Source organism: Nelusetta ayraudi, unplaced genomic scaffold, assembly GCF_046127955.1.
Source record: "Nelusetta ayraudi isolate G7.1 ecotype Tasmania unplaced genomic scaffold, CSIRO-AGI_Nayr_v1 ptg000027l, whole genome shotgun sequence".
Taxonomy (NCBI): Eukaryota; Metazoa; Chordata; class Actinopteri; order Tetraodontiformes; family Monacanthidae; genus Nelusetta; species Nelusetta ayraudi.
Window position 1 is genome coordinate 984101 of NW_027466077.1, and position 20288 is coordinate 1004388.

Below are 20288 nucleotides of genomic sequence, written 5' to 3' on the forward strand. Positions count from 1 at the left end.
GTCGCATCCGTCCGTTTTCCATGGCAACCGCGGGCCCCCGTCCGACGCTGCTGGAGGCCACTGTGGAATTTCTGCCACATTGATAAAAAATAAAAATCTGTCCCATCAGGCAGCGCGAGTTTAACCGACGGCGGATCTCGGCGCACTTGGCAGTGCGACGTGTCAATAACAGCAAAGCAAAGCTCACAGCTTTCTCCTTTTAACTCCAAATCCACTCATGCAGTGATTTTTTTTTTTTTTTTTTTACCCCCCCAGCGTGTTCGGTGCCCTTCTGTCAACGGCGCTGATTTAAAATTCAGAATTATTATCCACCCGCACGACATTCCCTCAAGTCTGAAAGACCCGCTGCTGCTGCTAACTTGAAATATCTCCCACACGTCACGTGACTCAAACTACTTATTGTGACAAAAGAGCGACGACTTCTTTATTTTTTTTGTCGGACTGTTTCACAGTGAGAAATATGAGCCAGCATGCAAAACCAATGAATGCAAACTCTCACTGACACTCTGAGCGACACAGCTGCGAATTAAACTTCTCCCTTTTGCTCCGTCGCGACAAAGACGTGACATTGAGATCGACCCAATGATTTCACTTCTTCTTTTGGCATTTTTTTTCAGCAGTGGGTGAACTCCCAGGTCGTTGCTTTCATAGAAAAAGGTCACAGTTCAGACACATTATTATACGTTTTTTTTTGTCACATCTCATATTTGGTTTAAAGACTCCTCCTCAGTATTTTCTGTTCACGCTACTGAATCACTATCTGGCAGATCTGTCAAAGTGCCGTCCTGTTTCACTGATCACTCATCCTAGTTGTTACTATTACAGACAACAAAAGCCTGAACACAACAGCAGCGGTGCAGACATAAAAAAAAGAAAAAAACTGAAAACAAAAAGCCCTCCAAACCCACGCTGTGAGATTTTATAACACGTCAGAGTGCGATCTGCTCCCATCGTATCGCTCTCTGAGGAGGCTGGCTGCAGCCAAGAGGGGAGAAATCCTGCACTGTTCAATAGCCAGTAGAAATAACAGCCGAGGAAATAAGCCAGATGCATCACACGGCCTCGGAGGGAAGCCGGATTGATAAGAGTTTCATAAAGGGGGTTTGTTTCCGTAACAATCTGCAGAGGAGATGGCTTATAAATAGGCGCTCGCACAATTTTGTCTCTCTCAGGGGAAAATTAGACTGTGGAAGAAGAAGAAGAAGAAGAAGAAGAAGAAGAAGAAGAAGAAGAAGAAGAAGAATGGCCATGTTGTCAACGACACGCCGGAGGGGGAAAAAAAAACCCACATCAGACCTGGAGGCTGATATATTACTCCTTGTGGTGGCTCAACCTTTACTGAGAGTCCAGTCAAGCAAGCAGCTCACTAACAGCGTCTCCATTTTTTAGGGGTTTCACACAAATTTAAAAATCAGACACCAGAGGGACCAATAATGATGAGACTAGTCTGACAGACGATGAGCTGTGAAGCCATCCGAGCGTCTGACACACTCAGTGTGAATTATCCCAAAATGATTTGACCAAGATCTTTCAGTCACAATTCAACGATAAAGGACTTTATTTCGTATATTATCAGTGCATCTCCTGCACTGATAAATCGAGTGATTTTATTATTGTCATCAGCAAACAAGTTGAGTTTATATATAGAAAAGTGTATCAAGAAAAATGAAATAAATGACACGTATAGCGTATCGGCACATAGAAGAAAAACTACAAGTCAGCAAAAAATAATCACCGTCATCTGGCCTGCGCCCGGCTCAACCACAGCAAAGGAAGGGGATGCAAAGCCAAAACTGCCTCGAAAACATTTTCTTTGGCGGTGGGAGACGACAGAGTCAACAACCCTGAGCCAAAGCCAATCAAGCGCCGGCGCCCCCCTGTGGCCGCGGCACTGATTAGACCTGTGGCACGTGTCGGGTGGCTGCATGTACATGATGTTCTTGATGATAACGACCTTTGCTGAGGACCAAATAAAGCTATTCTGAGCCTCCCACTGCACACACACACACACACACACACACACACACACACACACACACACACACACACACACACACACACACACACACACACACACGGTGCACTCCTTCTCCCACAGTCCATTTCTCATCAAGCTTTCGCGCCAATCAATTTATTACCATGGCAACTGGGGGAGAAGGAGAGGGGGAGGGGGTGACTGACGCACAGGGCTGCTGCTCGCTCACCGCTGGAGACCATCTGTCTCCGGGCCGAGTCGCACCTCAATATGGCAGCGCAAACGCACAACGTTTAGGTTTCTCTTGGGACTTGGGACACACACGCAACCACAGTTTAAAGGCCCAGTGTGTAAAATTTGGCTTGGCTAAAATGAATATCAATAATTATATTGGTAAAAGCTGAATATTCTACCCATGAATACATTAAAAAAAGTGTCATCATCGCAATACAAGAAAAGTAATTTGGTTTCACTACCTTTAGAGCGGTTCTCATATAAGAACATACATATATCCAGAGTCTTGCTCCCAGTTAGCTGCCATCTTGCACCACCATATTTCTAAGGAAGCCTGGTGTGGACAAACCAGCTGCCTAACAGTGCGTTTTGCATTTGGGGTGGACGCTCGCGTCCTCAAAATAAACCGGAGAAGAAGGTGAACAAGGTTTATGTGTGCGGGCCACTGTAGTTCACTGGCAAGCTCAGGAGGGGCAGGGACGCTGCAATCTGAAATGTAACCACTTGATGTCGCTGTTTCTTCTTCATAATCTTCAAAATATTACACACTTCACCTGTAAACCCGACATGTAGGTCAGAAAACAAAGAATACATTTGGAGGATTTTCTTTGTGTTCTTCTTCCACTTGCTTCGTATCAATCAACTTAATCCTTAGTTCCAACAAAGTTCCGTTTAGCTATACTTAATAATAATAATGAGCAAAGCAAAAGAAACAGCGGAAGTTTTGGGAAAAATATTCCATGAATTCTCGTAGATAATTATGAAGAGTTAGGAAGAACCGTTGAGCTAAAACATGAAACCATCTATTGGTTACAGCAGCACGTGTTTTTCTGAAGAAGTTCACCTGGATGACCCTTTATATCTCCCTCTGACCTCCACGCCATGACTAACAACACGACAGCACACAACACACCAAGCTGGGCCTCATTAACATATAACCTTGGCTGAGCCACTGCGCAGCCTCTGGCTACTGGTGAGAGGCTTAGTACTGTAAACAAGAGTTTCATTTATTTTTTTTCTTCCCTCTTCTGCCGTCATCCCTCAGCGCTGGTGCAGGTTTGTTGTTTTTTTTTTTATCAGCTCAGATGTGACGGCGATAGAGATCAAAGCTGCTGATTCAGCCTTACTGTCACTTGGGAGGACACTGTTTATAATATTTCTCCCAAGTCTCTACCACCATCAGCCGCAGCAGAAAATAAACTAACTTCCGTTAAAAATCGTTTCTGCTAAACACAAAGCTGCAGCTCAAGTTAACCTTGACCCGTCAACGAGGACACAGTGTGCTCATGAATTCTTTTCCTCGGCTACAACGTAAAATGTTTCAAGGAACAAAAAAAAAAACAACCGAGAAATTAAAAATATATCTTGCCAAGAAGAGCTGCTGAGGAGCGTAGCTGCTAATAGCCGTGTAAAATCCCTTCAGCTAATAATCACATGTTAATGATATAATTATAACAGAGGAGCAAAAAGATGTGATTGTGAGACTCATCCCTCTGATTAAATATACGACTTTTAGCCAGACTGTCTCCCCTCTTATCGCTCTCTCAGCTCCTCCGACTCTCTCAGCTACTGCCGCCCAGGGTCGCACTATCGAAGCGGCTGTCATTTAATCCGGCAGGGGAAAAACTTAATGAAAAAAATAAAATGGCACGCGGCGACAGAGACAAAAGAGGGGATCTGAAATGTCAGCGGCGGGCGGTGACGTCGCGGCAAAGCGCCAAGCGGCCACATGAAAGGCGGCCGGCAGCGACCCCCACCTCCCCCCACCTTCTCCTACGCAGGCTTTCAAAGTGTGACCCCTCAGATATTAATTTCAAACAGGCCGCGGATGAAGAGAGGCAGGCGGCTCTCCTCCTCCTCCTCCTCCTCCTCCTCCTCCGCCGGGGCGTTTTACACATTCTGATGGATTCGGCCTCGCGGAAGCAGTCCTGTGGACACATCCTTGACACGGTTTGAGGGAATCGGGTAATTGAACGAAATACTAGCAAGCGTTTTCAGTTTTACAGACCTTCAGAAACGGCTTTTAGTTCAGCGTAACGTTCCACCAATTCACCGCACGTTACACCAGAGGGCAATTTTTGGAGTTTGGGAAGTGGAAGAAATTAAAGTATGACTGTAGTGGCCAGTGGAACCTCGGGCAAACCCGGCAAAACAAAAAAACAAGAGGCGGGAACTGAATCCGAAACATTCCAGCTAAGACTGTGGTCAATGGACCCAATGATGCGACTAATTAACTGTGTAATCTGCTGTAACTGGATGATTCACTTTTGAGTTTCGCCGCGGTAGTTCATTCGGCCTGGAATAGCGAAGCCCTCCGCAGATGCGCCGCCTTTTCAAAGGACCATCTGTTGCGCCAGCACAATAGTCTTTACAGTCAGTGTTTGTGTCTCTGGTGCGGTCGACTCGTCCACGTCCACCGGTTGCAGCAAAACATGCATCTGGGAGTGTGGAATCGCGACCATGCGAGCAGCAGCAGCAGCAGCAGCAGCAGCAGCAGTAACAGCAACAGCAGCAAACCAGCAGGTCTGAACGAAGCGCCACACCAAAGCACCTTAAAACCCTCAGTCAGGCTCTTTTCTCTGGCCCAGCATGCCTATTAAAGTGTCGAGCTGATTTAGTTCGCCTACCAGGCTGGGACAAAAGAAGCGCAGGGAAGCTCCCCGAAGAAATTCTATTACCGTGGCTGAAAGAGCACAAAGAGGCGGAGGAGACGGAGGGGGGGGGGGGGGGGGGGGGGTGAAGGAGGAGCAGGAGGAAGAAGAGGAGGAGGAGGAGGAGTAGGGAAAAGCCATTTGGACTCATTCAGCTGAAGAGTTGCTTTGGGTGGGTCAGAGAAAAAAAACAAAAACAACAACACTTGTCACGGCAATGACGGACAGTTGAAGTAGTTCTGTGTGATGTCATTTTTGGAAAGCCCAGAGATGATTTTGACGCACATGATCGTCACTCAAAAGCTGCCTTGATAAAGTTTGGAAAGTCTGACGACGTCTGAGGTGAAATTATAATAAAGAAGTCAAGTTTTGCACCAACTGCTGGGACTTCTGGCTGAAAGCTGGATCTTCTGGAGGGAAGCCCATTAAAATAACCAACCAACAACCCGTCACTTTCAGACGCAGAGGACGATGTTCACGCACCTTGCTGTCAGGTCACATGACAACCTTCAATTATTAAAAGCAGGAGCTTAGCGGCATTCAGATGCCAACGAGCACCTAAATAAAAGGAAAAAAATGGAGAAAATGAACTTTAATTCAGCTCATGCGTCTCAATTCAGTCTCCACATCTCAGCCACCGACAGGACTCCAACATGAAACTTTGAACGCAATCTCTCACTGGCTGGCACTGGGTGACAGGCCGACCCCGGCCCAGTCCAGTTCATCTGTCTGGAGTCTCGGCGACTGATTACTTCTGTCTGCTGATACACGAGGTCGCTCGCACTGATTAGTCACCGGCTCTTGCTGCCAGATGGAGGCCGACGGTGGCAGCAGCCTCCATCACTGCCCTCCGTCGCTACTCTCTGTCACACACTCTGTGTGTGTGTGTGTGTGTGTGTGTGTGTGTGTGTGTGTTTGTGGTGGTGCGATCATTACTCGTCCTCCATTGAGCCTAATGGGGCTTATCGGCATCAATAACACTGTGTGGAAAGAACATTTATGTAGTTGATACAGGCTTTCGCTGACAAATCTGGCTTCCTGGCAGCCAGTTCCAGGGGAATTACATAATCCATTCATTTATTTATTTATCTATTTACTTTCAGGCTTTCAGGGTTGATGGGAGTGACACGGATCGTACGCTCTGGTCGATTGAAGCCGAGCGGCAGCGCCACGAGCGCTAGAGTGAAGATTAAAACTGAAGTTATAAAGGTAGAGCCGCAGAGAGGAAGCGGAGCTGGACGCTGGACGAGGAATCATCAGAGGAGGGGAGGAGGGGGAGGGGCATCACGGACGGGGAAATGTAATTGCTGGCACTGGAGTGATGACATAATTTAAAAAAAGGGGCAGTGAACTGGATGCTGGCAGTTTTGATAAGTCAGAGTGTTTTTATTTTTTATCGTTTTCCCGTCGGGTCACATTGAAGCCGGATGCAGCGTGAAAAATGGGATTTTTCTCTCAGTTTTGAGTGGGTGGCAGGAGGCGGGGTTACGTAACCGTGATTTCTTTTCTTCCCCCACTGCTCCAGACCAACCCGGCCCAAACGTGGGTCTAATTGCGTCCGTTTGTCAAATTGATCGGGCCGAGCCGATGGTGCTGGAGATGCCGAGAGGCGCTTCGGTCGGAACCTGCGAACCAAGTGTCAACTGTGCAGCTTCACTTCACATGAATTGGTTTTATCAGGGGGGGAGGAGGCGATTATCTATCTGTCAAGGCACATTAGGACGCGCACATCCAGGGCATTCCTGTCAAAATGATGGATTAAAAAAAAGAGCGCCGGGGTAATTAAACGTGCAATTAGATTGATTTCACACTCTTAATAACCTCTATAAAAAATCTGAATGGGCAAATCTCTCTGGGCTGTCTGTCAGCGGAGACGTCTTTATTAAACATCAAGGAAATGAGATTTCTAATCTGTTTTTTTCTTTTTATTCCAGAGCTACAAATGGGCTCCATTCTCGTTAAAAACACTGCAAAGTAAAAGAAACAGGATTGTTCCACATCGCCTGACGCAGCGTTTTTCTCCTTATTTAAAACCGAGCGGCCCCTTCGTGTTCTGACAAGTAGGTTCTGTCAAGACCCATCTGCGGGGTTTTAAATCCCAGCAATTGGTCCTGGAGTGTCTGATTCACAGTGGCCACAGAGACAGGAAGCAGCAGATACACGACGAGTGAAACTTCAGCTGCCTTCGTACTCAGCGCTAGTGAATGGAAAAAGCTGCTACTCAAACTGTTTACACTAGTAAAACCATGACAGGAGCAGACGCCACATACATTAGACAGCCTGTGAGAAAGGCATCCGTCTTAGTTACTGCGAGATAAGATTTTTTTTCCCAAGAACTAAAGCTGGTTTCGGGAGAGTTTTTCCATCAGGACACCCCGGACACCTTTGACCTTAAAATTCCAGATAATCTAACACTCCATTCATGCTAGAATCCCTCCAGAAACACACATTACTGACCAAAACATTCCCACTCGGATCACCTCCTGCGCCACTCCACTCCTTCCAGAATCCCCAAAAAACGTTTCCCACTGGGAGCCTTCTGGTTGTTGCGGCCTCTTCGGATGTTTCAGCAGAAAGTTCCGAAAGGCATCGGAAGCTAAACAATCCGTCGGCAGAAGGCCGCTGACCAGCGCAAGTCGGCCGGAAGCCTCGGTGGTAAACGCAGGTCGGGCGGATGTCACGGCGGAGATGTGAGACAGGAAGCGGCGCAGGAAGCCCATAAAGAACACAAACAGTGGCGACGGGGGACGAGGAACAATGGCATCTCGTGATAAGCTGTGTGGACGCAAAAAGAACGCACACAAAGCCTCACGGCCGTTCACCGACCGGCAGATCGATTTCACCGGTGACATATTGCACCCTCTGTGTAATCATGGATTTTTTTTTGTTCTTTTAAGCTGTCCTGCGCTCAATACGAGTCGAACGCGGTGACATTTATTTGATAAAACAGCCAGAGAGTCTGAAATGCCCGCTCGCGGCCGTTTTACAGCCTCGTTAGCGCTGCAACAGCCGCCAGACATCTGCTCCTGATGGCATTTACATAAGGCCAGTCGCCGTTTCCACCAAAGCCCCCGGCGGAACAGAGATCAATGCCGAGGTTCCAAATCTGCACCTAATTAAAAGCCTGACAAGCTTCGCTCGCCCACTTTTATCTCTTCTTCACAAGCGCACGGCGTGCATGTCGATATTAAAAGACGGTCGGGTTTGTGTGGCCCGCGGGCAGCTTCAGTGTTTTCCGCTCCGGCCAGGATGGAACCAGTTGGCACGCGCACACTCACTCTCATGACTGAGTCAGGTGACTGACTCAGTCTTCATGACGTGCTGCAGGTCGGCTGGTGCAGCTGAGGACGGGAAGCGGTGACGAGGCAGCGGCAGTGCGAGCGCGGGCACGCCGTTTAATGAAGGTGTCAGGGTGAGCTGGGTTATGACGATGGAAACTCAATGTGAGCGGCCAACGCTAAACTGCGCCCGGCCCGGGCGGCTCGGATCAAATGACGCTGCATCTGACTTTGCTAATGAAGTTTCTTTATCAGTCGACCTGCTGCGCCCCTGAAACATTCATGACTGAGTCCCTCTGCGAGGTAATTGATCTATGGTTTGGCCTCAGACACGGTCGGTGTCTTTCTCTAATTATGGCTGGGGAGGAGTTTGTGTTAGCCGATTCCTCTGCGGACACAAGCTAATTAAAAGGTTTGCCGGTGGGATCAGCGGGAAGGTAGCGGAGAGGGGGATATGAAAATTACTGGATCGTAAATGATATTTAAAAAAACAAAAAAGCAATTTTGACGAAGAGAAACTGGGGCCTGCTCAGAGAATCGAGTGGTGAGGTTTCACTGCTTTCGATCCAAAACATCAGCGTAAAATAATACATACTGCGCACTTATTAACGTTGAAAGGAAAGAAATGACTTGGGTTTATAACATGTTAAAATTAGATGTAGATGGAAAAGAGTGTCTTCTTTTCCAGTTTATGTGGAGACATTTAACGGTTTGACATGATGTTCTTTGTATGTCTAGAGTACACATCTGTACAACTAAAACCATTTTTGTATTGATCCACACATTCAAAATTGTTTGAATGTTTGTTTGCCCTCAAACGGCTGAGTGACTGCGCTCTTGTTATGGTAGATCACGGCGCCCTGCTATGATGAATCCGTTCGCGAGTGCGTGCGTGTGTTTGATATGCCCCGCGGACCCTCCCTCTGTGCAACGCGGTGGGCGGGGCGAAAGAGACTCGCACATCGCGTTTCAGCCGGGCTCTCTCGGCGTAAGGGGGCGGGGATTACCACAGCCCGGCGAACCAACCGGAGCGCCGCCGCCGCCGCCGGTCCGTGTGTGTCTGTGAGTGTGTGTACGCGTTTGTGCGTCCAGCAGCAGCGGCTGCAGCCGTCGGAGGGAGCCGCGATGGCGTGCGCTGCCGTGCCGACGACGTCCAGCAGCAGCAGCAGCAACTTTCCGAGCGCGGAGCAGCAGCAGCAGCAGCAGCAGCAGCAGAGCGGAGCTCCGCTGTGATTATGCCCGCGGATCGTCGCGCTGCAGGGGAGAAAAGTTTAACACAAGTCTGGATTCGGGATTCTCAGCGGCGGGGCTGAAACATGGTAAATATGTGACTATTGGCACCGTCGTTAAGTTGGCTGCCGCCGGCTTTAACGAGCTGACAAACGCGTGATTTTACTGTTTGTTGTTGTTGTTGTTGTTGTTGCCTCCGGCACGTAACGAGGCATTCATTCCATACGTTACGTACGCAGCCACGTCAGGAGTTGGACAAGCAAGAGCTCAGAGAGAGGGCAGAGTCGGTAAAGGTCAGTCGCAAAATAAGGAGACATTTTCTAACATCCTGAAGCCCTGAGTGCAAACATCTGTCCCGCCGGTGACACGGTGTTGGGAGACCGGCACCGACCGCACCGCGAGTCACTGGGTGAAACCGCAGGTTTTCAAACCGCCACGCCGTGATGCGTCACCCAGACAGAGAAACACCAAACATGCACGCTGCTCGGATTCTTTAAGGGCTTTGTTGCTTATCGGCGGCACCGTGTTTGCTCTGCATGACAGTGGGATGCGCGTTTTATCGCGGGGAAAATGTTGATGAGCGGAGATAGAAAACGCACCTCAGCAGGGCTGAGTCCTTGTTAAACGGGCTGATTTCCTAACGGGGTCTGGCGAGGAAGCAACAAGCGTCTGTCTGCGCTTTTGCGGTGTTTTGATGTGCTTTATCAAAGTAGAGTGGCGAGTGTTTATATAATGCGCATGTTTGTTTGCAATCCATATATTAAGAACGTTGCTAATAAAGGTGTTATTTGTTGTTAGCATTTTTCTTCTATCACAGACACAAATATTTTAGATGCTGTCTTCATACCTTTACATTGTTTCGAGGTAAACTTCCGTCTTCGGCTCACAGATAGAAGAAAAGCACTAACAATGGTATATATTCAATGAGGACACAATGAATCCCATTCAGTCAAGGTGTTTCTTAACACCTGGCAACCAAACCTTTTCTTTGCAATTCAATTCCTTAAAAAACAAAAAACAAATTATAAGAAAATGCACCTGAGGGATTGCTGTTGATTCGCCAAGCTCCACTCACATTATTCTTGTTTGCACTCTTGTTCCATTTTTCACGCATGCCTTACTTGCAGGTATCTGAATATGCACATTTTAAATAAAGTATTAAACTGAGCCAATCACGCCCGCCACAATCTGCACCGAGATCTGGATTTTGTTTGGCCGACTCCCACGTGCAAAACCTGTGACACGCATCTGTGCATTCAAACGGCCCTGCTGCCTGTTGAGCATCAGCGCAAACCCAAACTGAGGAGTTGGCAAACTGTTTTTGGGGACCAGAGGCGGTGCAGGTGGCGCAGGGGGCGGGCGCCCTCGGACCTCGTTAACCTTCGTACGACGGCGCTGCGGGACACTTGCAGATGTGGAGCTGGGCTCTGTTTCCCCGCAGTTGGAGGCTGACAGATGCAAAGTGCAGAGCGGTGAAGATCCTGGCTGGGGGGGGGGGGGGGGGTTTGCTCTGCTGGCTCATTGTGCAGAGATGTGGCATTAGTCATTATCTGGGAGCGGTGTTTCCAGACAGCAGTGCTCCAGCTTGTCTGCTGTCTGTCTGATGGTACAGTGGTGGGTGAGAAACTCTCTCTATCTGCAGTGACGCCCGGCAATTTATCATACACGAGTTTTCCCCTGGAGGCACTTTCTTTGTCTTGTGGATCTATTTTGCATATTCACTACAGGGGGTGAGGGTGTGGGCGGTGCAAGGTAAACTTTTTATTTTCGGCTCTTTCGATACATAGCATTGTTTATGCATTCAGCCCCCTCTCCCTCCCTTCCCTCCACTGAAGCAAGAGTGAAAGAATAACACTGCGGGAAGCGCAATTCCTGAATAAGGGGCAAATTCTGCAGCTGGGCCCAAACATGCATAACGTAACGTCACACACGGCGTTCAGCAGGCTGCGGTCGGCAGCAGCTGCAGAGGCTCCGGGATGCTGGATGTCGGTTAGCGGGTCAGTCGGCCGTCTTGCCTTGAAAAGAGGAGGCAGCGGACATCAGTGTGTGGGGGGGGGGGAACCATGTGTTGGGGCAATTTGTTGAATCCCAGTTTTCAGTCAGCTCTTAAACGTCAGCGCTGTCTGTTGTGTGTTTACATTGGCGTGTGTGTGTGTCGGTGTGATGCTGAGGAGGGAGGAGCTCTTCACACTGTTCCCTCTGGGAAGCCCAGTGTTTGTGCTGGTCCTCTGCTATTTGTGCTTCTTTGCATCCATGTCAATAACAGCGCAGGGCTTCTCAGCCCGAGGACTAATTCTGCTCTCTTCTTGGCTCAGAGACAACGGGAATTTGTTTACGCCTAAAATAGCATGTGTCGGGGGTGTAGGGGGGTGCATGTGGGAGGGTGAGGGGGTCAGGGGGGTTCTTAAATTTAGTTTGTTGTGTTAGAAACTTGTGCAAGTCAGAGACCTCAGCGGGTCAAAGGTTCAGTGGCATTATCCACATCATCATCTGCCCGTGGAACAGTTCAAACACACAGTATTTATTGAGTTATTGTCATTATTTGCTCTAGTTCAGTCATACTGGAGCTATTTATATTTGCCTTACTTCCTCATTTACAAATTTAAAGAACAAAATGAGGATTTTGAGGTTCACTGTAGTTTGCCGGTGAACTCTGTGGTTTTGAAAAAAGAAAATTGGCGTCTGGTTTCACATCCATGACTGGCGGCTGACACCACAAACAGAAAACAAAGGGAGGAACAGGCTCGACTCGTCCTGTCCGGTCAGCGATAATCCCTCTGTACAACAAGCAGCCAGCAGCAAAAAAAAGAAAAAAAAGTGCAGTTCATTTACACACCCCCCCCCCTTAAAAAAAAAAGAAAAATCGCCATTATCACTATATTTTCTATTTTTGCTTATTTTATGATCACTTACCATCCTGAAAAAAATGGATGGATTGGTGGATTATTATCCCGTGTTTCACGCATGATCAAAAGACTGAGAGGGACGGCTACTTGTTCTAAGACCTATTGACACCACGCGCACACACACACACACACACACACACACACACACACACACACACTTGACTAGAGCGAGGCTATTGTGAGGCCGCCGAGGGGACAGAAGGAGGGGTTGGAGTGGCGCTGAATGGGAGGTGACGGACGCTCCGACCTGCACCGCGACTCATCCAGAGAAGCGGCAGAATGGCATCGCGTTGTCGGGGGCAACCGCCTGGGACTCAGTCAGGCATCCCAGAATAACAACAGAGGGGCCTGAACCCGGGCGGACGGAGGGACGGAGGGAGGGATGGACGCTAACGTGAGACGTTTGCTGGCGTAGGTGCGGCGATCCGTCTCGGACGCCAGGCGTCTGGATTAGCGATTGTGTGGGTTTAATGTGACAGCTGAGTGCCTGCTGTGTGAGCAACACAGTTTGGATTAAGACACCGACACACAGACACACACACAGACACACACACAGTTTTTTTTCTCCCCTCGGTCATATCACATCAAGCTGATTCTCTGCCAATTACCGCGGGGAGTGAAGCAGATGCATTTAGTGAGCGGCCTGAATGTGACGGTGAGCCTCCTGAGCAGTTTGTGTATCACAGCACAGCTGCCTGCAAGTGTCTCCAGCTGCGTTTCCATTACAGTTTTTCGCAAGATATAAGCGACATTGATTTATTTATAAAAATTTCGACAAAGTACAATTTGCAGGTGTTTCCACTGGATGGGGTGAAGCATATAAGCCGTGATTCTCGCCAAATCTCGTCCCGCGAGACCCTGTGAGCACTTTGAGGAGGATGGAGGTGCAAAACATTTTGCCATAAATCTGCTTTTTCGATGTTGTTTGCTGTCAAGAATGGTTGTTATATTTTTCTCTATGACTCTTTTACAAGTAAAAAAAATATTCCGTCTCCTCCTCCGTCCAAACATAAGGTGCCATTTTCACTTGAAGTGAACTGGTCACGTGACCCAGCACGTCACTTCCGCTGACTTGTATATGTGAAAAAAGTGTTTCCATGACACTTTTGCGATATAGCTCTATATGCATGCGTCTGAAAAACCACCTCATGAGAGCGTCAGAACCTTTTAGCCATATTTGAGAGGTTTTTCCAAATTGAGGTGTTTCCATGACCAGTTTTTGATTCCATATTTAGGTCTTGTGCAATTCTAGGGGTCATGGAAACACAGCTATGGAGTTATAATAGTTTTAAACATCACGTCTATTTTTCTTATATTTTTATCTTTTTGTATTTAGCAACCAAGCCCGTGTCTACGTGTAGTGCAGGTGCGCTGCACGGCTGGTCGGGTGAACTACAGATTGAGCAGTGAAGGTGACACTATGACCTCTGACCTCTCCGGCGGACTCCTGCGGCCAGATGTCGGTCCACTTCTCCATCACCGCTTTTTCCTTCAATCTCTCTCTCTCTGTCTCTCTGTCTGTCTCTCTCTCGCCGCCACTTTCACTTTGCCGTTTTCCCAGAAGCGACGCGGGTGTCCTCACCCCGCTGTCAGGCCACGGGGCTGCTGGGTAATCTTTCGTCTGGAGGGCAGGGATTAAACTCTCAGATTACATGAGGAGAGGAAAGAGAAAAGGAGGGATTACAACTTTTTCCCCCCTACCAAACTGCATACATTTGTTCACGCCGCCACACACACACACACACACACACACACACACACACACACACACATGCAGATAAAGCAATAGATTATAAAGTCCTGTACGTTGTGGCCAGATTTAAATCTTTGCGAGGATGCTTTTTGTGTCGGTTGTGGTCGCTGCACCTTGTTTGCGCTCCCGGTTCGCAGCCGTTGATTTTCCTCTCGCTCTCTCCTCACGTGCACGCGCGTGACATCTTGACTGACTGCACCCGCTTGTTTATCTGTCCACAAAATTCCGTCAATCTAAAAACAAAAAGCAATTTCTTATTCCAGTCATTTCAAAACAAATGTATCAGTTCACTCATCGCTCTCGTGCAGCAGTAATCACAGTGGAAAAGTCAAGTGTGTGGCTTTTTCCATTAGGAGCGTCAGACTGACGAGGCTGTTGAATCACGGCAGGTGGATTTGGTTCCGTGATTGGGCGACGCGAGCAGCAGCAGCAGCAGAAGCAGATATTCTGAGGGATTAAGCAGTGACGTGGGTGCAAGGAAGAGGCAGAGCGCAGCCGCTCCGGAATCACCACCTTCCGCTTCCCACCGGGGAATAACAAGACTGGTCACATGACCCCAGCGGCGCGCTGCGGGCTCAACCAGTGCTCCAAGTCACCTTCTTCTGGTGTGTGTGTGTGTGTGTGTGTGTGTGTGTGTGTGTGTGTGGACAGACGGGCGTGTCGCAACTTGAACTCAGACCTTCTGCGAGTGCAGCAACACTGTAATAATCACACACACACACACGTGCAAACACAGGTTTTCTGCCTTCTGCCACACCTTTGGGTTTGGCCTCTTTACTGCTGTGTGTGTGTGTGTGTGTGTGTGTGTGTGTGTGTGTGTGTGTGTGTGTGTGTGTGTGTGTGTGTGTGTGTGTGTGTGTGTGTGTGCTGGCTAAGCAAAGGTGATGTCGACACTTGTTTTTGAGACCTGCTGTTGATCTTTGTCGTCCTCCGTTCAAAGTCACAACAGGACAGAGGTTAGCGGTTAGTACAGGGTTTGCCTACATATGAATTACTATTATTAAAAGATTAAACATTTACAGTGAATTAGAAAAATAGGCATATACAGCATGATATTCATACGCAAGTAAGAGACAGGATTTATTTAACTTTTGTAGCTCTGGAGAATAGATTTTAAATATTAATAATTCATTATTATAACTGATATATTCCTGACCTTAAGTCCTGACATAAATTCCAAAAAGAGCTGCATAAATTTTTCGATTATCATTGTTTTTTTCAGACCATTTTCAATCAAATAATTCCATATCGAGCGAGAATAGAACAAATCTTCTGCGATGAATTATTAACAATGTGTGTACCTGTGCTAGCAGGCGCGGCGTCGTTCATTATTTAAACCCACATTAGACAGGGAAATTATTTTTTTCTCTCCGAAGCCTGTTTTGGGAAAACTCTGTTTACATCCTCCTCATGTTTCCTAATTTCTCCATATTAGTGCTGCGGCCCCGGTCTGTGCCTCGTGTTTATTCCCGGATGCTCGTCTCTGTTGTACCTCTGGAGGCGTCCCAGTGGGGAGCTCCAGCCTGTCTGCTCAGCTCCTCTCTACGCTCGCAGCTGGGGACAGCCTTTAAAAAAATTCAAAATGGAAATCTCCCTTGCAACATTATCAATTAGTATTTTTATTTTTTTTTAAAGTTAAGTTAGGATCTGTCATTTGAGCGGAAAAAGGCCGAATTAAAAAAAAAAGCTTGAAAGCTGGTTGCCTTCAGCTGCTAATCCTTAAATCTGCAGGCAGCAGCCATCATCAATTCAGATAAAATAAATCAGACCCTAACCTGAACATGAAGGTGAACCTGCACTTTGGGTCATTTACTTCACGTGCACGGCTGCACCGCTGGTCACGCTGACCCCTGTGCAGTGTTCAGGCAGTATCATGTCCCTTCCTGTTATTGTCTTAAGAAGCTGGGTTTTAAATATATCCTCCACGGTAAGCTCTTGATCTGGTTTCTCCCAATCTCATTATTCCCCCCCCCCCGGCACTCAAACATACACCAGCCTGATTCGGCCGCTGCTGCACACAGAAGGCAAATACATGCAGTTCTCTTATCTGTGTTTTATTTTTATTTTGGGGCGGGGGGGTTACTTTTTGCGTTTATCTTTGCGGCTAACAAATGGAATCTTATCTGGTACCCCCTGTACAAAGTCGGAAGGCAGCGATAAAACAGTGATGAATGGACCTATTATGGTGGCTGAGTAGCCCAGGTAAAACACAAGCAGCCACTTATCGAAGTAAAACAAATACAACAGTGGTTATAACCTAAATACGACGGGCTTATTCAATCTCGGGTTACGTGGGTCCCTTCCTGTTTGCACCTATCAGGCTCTAGTGCAACAATAAGTGGAATAAATGGACAATTCTACCTGTTTAATCTGTCGTCGTCGACTTCACTGCGGCCTTATCGGATGCTGTTGCTACAGAGGTCTGTGCAAAAAACAGGGAGGGCATTATCGCTGCCTCTTAAATATGTATTGTGGAGTGTAGCCCCCGGCCCACTGGCTTCCTGTTGACACTGACAAACAACCTGCCCGCACGCAAATATTAACAAGCCGTTCGGAGGAGGGGGAGGAGTGGGAGGAGTGGGAGGGAAATTGTGTGTTTCCTGCCAGCGGCCACCATTTGATGCATCAGTCGCCGCAAGAATCGATTAGTGCGCTTTTGTCGCCCGGCCGACAGTTTTCTGACAGAATGTTCGCCTTGCAACCCTGCGTGCGTGTGCGTGTGCGCGTGTGCGCGTGTGTGTGTGTGTGTGTGTGTGTGTGTGTGTGTGTGTGTGTGTGTGGAATCGGAGCAGTTAGCCGAGGGGGATGGCCCGCGTCCGACCAGCTTCTATCTCTGACCCTTGTTAGTGAGGAGTAAATGGATAGATCACACACACACACACACACACACACACACACACACGCACACGCACACACGCACACACACAGGGAGTTTAGATCAACAAGGAAAAGGTTTTTCCCTGGGCTTCCTGTTCCGCCCAGCCTCGCCCCCTCACAGCGAGGCCCAGACTCTGGGCTCTGTGTCTGAGGCTGCTGGATGAGCCTCCTGGATGAGCCTCCTGGCTGGCTGGCCCACGCTCTGCTCTGCATTTCCCTCACATACAGTAAACACAAGCTTCCTCCCCAACGCAGAACGCAAATCACTGCAATACCTGACTCCTTAGAGCTGCAACGGTTGAGGAGAAATAGCAACGGCAGCATGTTAAAGTGCGAAACAGAGGTGCGAGTCGTTTGGTGAACCCTGTCTTGGCCCTACGGCAGCTGCGAGAGGCTCCAGCAGACCCCCGCAGGAAGAAGCGGGTATTGAAAATGGATGGATTGAAAATGGATTAAAAAAAAAAAAGATTAAGATTTGCTAGATCTCGCAAAACTGTTTACTTCAAGAGCAATGTTCTTCAGGGTTCTTCAGGGTCATCCGTGGTCACCGGTCAGAGTGGAAACATAAGAGACACGACAATGGAGTGGGAGGAAAGACATTCAAACCGCGCTACTTGGTAGACACGGGTTCGATATGAGTGAAAGACATCTTAAAAGATTGGACGTTCTTGCTGATTGATTAGAACCAACTGCAATTCTCCAAACAGCTTCAGGGATACGGGTGGATGTGTGCAAAATGCAGGGAATGTTCAGAGAACCTGCATTATGTCTTCATTTTGGACGTCTCTTAAATGCAGGAAACACTCCAAATCGTCCTCCATCACTCCATCACTCCTATTTGCAAATATTGAGGACTCTGCACCAGTACATAAAAGTAAAAATTTCTCTCTTCTTCTCCATGACACTGCATTGCTGTAGGTTCCTGCTCTGACCACGTATGACCCGGAAGAACAATGCTCTTCGTTGAAATAGATTTGCGAGATCTCACAAAAACTATTTTTGGCAAAAATATATATATTTTTTAAACTCTTCAAATTTTTTACCCCCATGTTCCCGAAATAGGTATCCATAGGTTTTTAGATCAAAGTCAACATCACCACGTTTTTCATTTTGTGCCTCACAACATTCACTTTCTAAATCCTGCAAAATGCAAGAGGACATCGGACACAGAAATCCTGAAGAATTCCTGCAGCAACTCTCGCGGCCCAGCAGAGCAATTAGAGGAGAAACTGTGTCAGATATTTCTGTTTTTTTTTTTTTTTTTCCTTCCCCTCCCAGAGCTGCAGACCGCGTGTGCCTTCGCCATCGGGGTGGAGTTAGATGGCCGAGTTTTTTTGGACAAATATGTCGCTGACATTTCCCAGCGGTCAAAACGCCCCTGTGTGTTTGTGTGTTCACCCATCTGTATGATAATGTAAACGGCCTCGGCAGGGCCCGGGGGTCACGGGTTGAGCAGCAGCGGCGGCAGTGGCCAGACGCTCGGACACGTGTGTCCTCTGAGACATATGGTGGCCCCTGCGTGCTCGTATGGTAATAACCCCCGCCCCTGTCCCCGCCCCTCACCCTCAGACCCACTTTCCCTCGCCCTCCCTGCCTCCCTCCTGGCCCCCGTGTTCAATACGTGCGCCGACTGGCCGAGCGAGAGCCCAAGCGCCCGCTGCATGTTGATACGGTGGAATGTCCCCGCGGCGGGGGGGCTGATTTATGAGCGTGTCAGGGTCAGCGGAGGAGCTGCAAACGCACCGCTTTGCACCTGGTTGTAAATACCCATGAAAAGCATAAGGGGTTTATTGAAGGTCGCCACGGGACGGGGGAGGGGAGTGGCAAACTGCGGGACGACTCGTCATGTTCTGATCAGCCCCCGCAGTCGCTTGGGTTCAAATAACCGTCAGTGGGGGATTTTCTTTCTTTCTTTCCCCCCCCAATTAACCTTTCACCACTGACAAATAACTGCAGCCTGAGGACACCGGCGATTATGACAACCGTAATATATTAACTCTCTCAAAAAATAAAATTCAATTAGTTTTCGGGAAATCAATTTATATGACGCACAGCTGGAAAATAGGCATATTTTTCCATTTATCTACCTCTGGGTTCACATTGAATTGGCCTCCTTGGCTGACTCACGTGTAGTCACCAAACAGGTGAAATAAAGTGAAGAGCAAAGATTAATGTCGCGGCGCCTCGGGGGAAAAATAATATCCGTTGAAATATGAAGCCGTCATGCAGACCCTCCAATCCAATATTGGTCGCTGAAGTCACAAGAGGATTGGAAATGTGCCTTGATGCGGCAAAAGGAAAGGGTTAATACTAAAAGCGCCAGGCGACTTTCTCATTTTCTGAAAGTATTTTGAATTGAAAAGTTCCCTCCATACGCATGAAATTATATCTAGACTGCAGCACCGCGAGGGAGGAGAAGGCGGCACATCTCAGCCGACCGTGTCTCCTCCTAATCCCAAACCTCATTGTGATTCAGGATCTCTGTTGATCTTGGATGATCTGGACTCTGCGGCTTAACATACACAAACTCTGTGATTCCCGCGCCCACCAATTTTTTTTACATATATATACACATTTATATACAAAATATACATAAACATACATATATATATATATATATATATATATATATATATATATATATATATATATATATTATATATATATATTTATATATACATATATATATATATATACATATATATATATATATATATATATATATATGTACACACACACACACACACACACACACACACACACACACACACACATGTATATATATATATGTGTATATATAAAACTTGCCGCTGGCTAGCGATTTGTTCAGAGCTTATTACCATACAGCTCTGTCCAGGCTGCAACTCTGGTCTTCTGGAACCTCAAAGCGTACGTGTGATGTTCTGGCGGCGCTGGCCATCTGTGGTCAGACGCTTAATTCACAACAGCGGAGCGGCTAAATGAATGAACGGCAATGCCGTCGACAAGTGCTCAACGTCAGAGGAGCATTCGAGACTGCCGGGGCTGATGAAATCAGAGGCTGCAAAGCCCCGAAAAGCCAAAGGATGCAATTAATATCAAGTTAAAAGTGTGTGTGTGTGTGTGTGTGTGTGTGTGTGTGTGTGTGTGTGTGTGTGTGTGTGTGTGTGTGTGTGTGTGTGAGAGAGAGAGAGAGATAAAGAGTTTGTGTGTGTGTGGTGGAAAATGAACAAAAAAGGATGTGGTGCCTTCAGGATGTGTCAGTAGTTTGCTCCTGTGTGTGTGTGTGTGTGTGTGTGTGTGTGTGTGTGTGTGTGTGTGTGTGTGTGTGTGTGCGAGTCGCTGCCTTGGAAACAGGAGGCAGCACAGCACACATACATACTAACACACATACTAATATTTTAG

General features: G+C 47.7%; 1 protein-coding gene across 3 annotated transcripts in view; it reads left to right on the plus strand.

The window, feature by feature from the left end:
• tmcc3 (transmembrane and coiled-coil domain family 3) overlaps nt 1-20288 on the plus strand; it is a 28898-nt gene that overhangs the window by 1683 nt on the left and 6927 nt on the right. Inside the window, exon 1 of one of the 3 annotated variants that reach the window (XM_076029966.1) lies at nt 9073-9457. The exons of 1 other annotated variant lie outside the window; for it this stretch is intronic. In XM_076029966.1, coding sequence (XP_075886081.1) covers nt 9455-9457 — 3 coding nt within the window. In that variant the 5' untranslated portion in view covers nt 9073-9454. Of the gene's footprint in view, nt 1-9072; nt 9458-20288 lie in introns of those variants that run through there. One more of the 3 variants, XM_076029965.1, reaches the window with a different exon arrangement.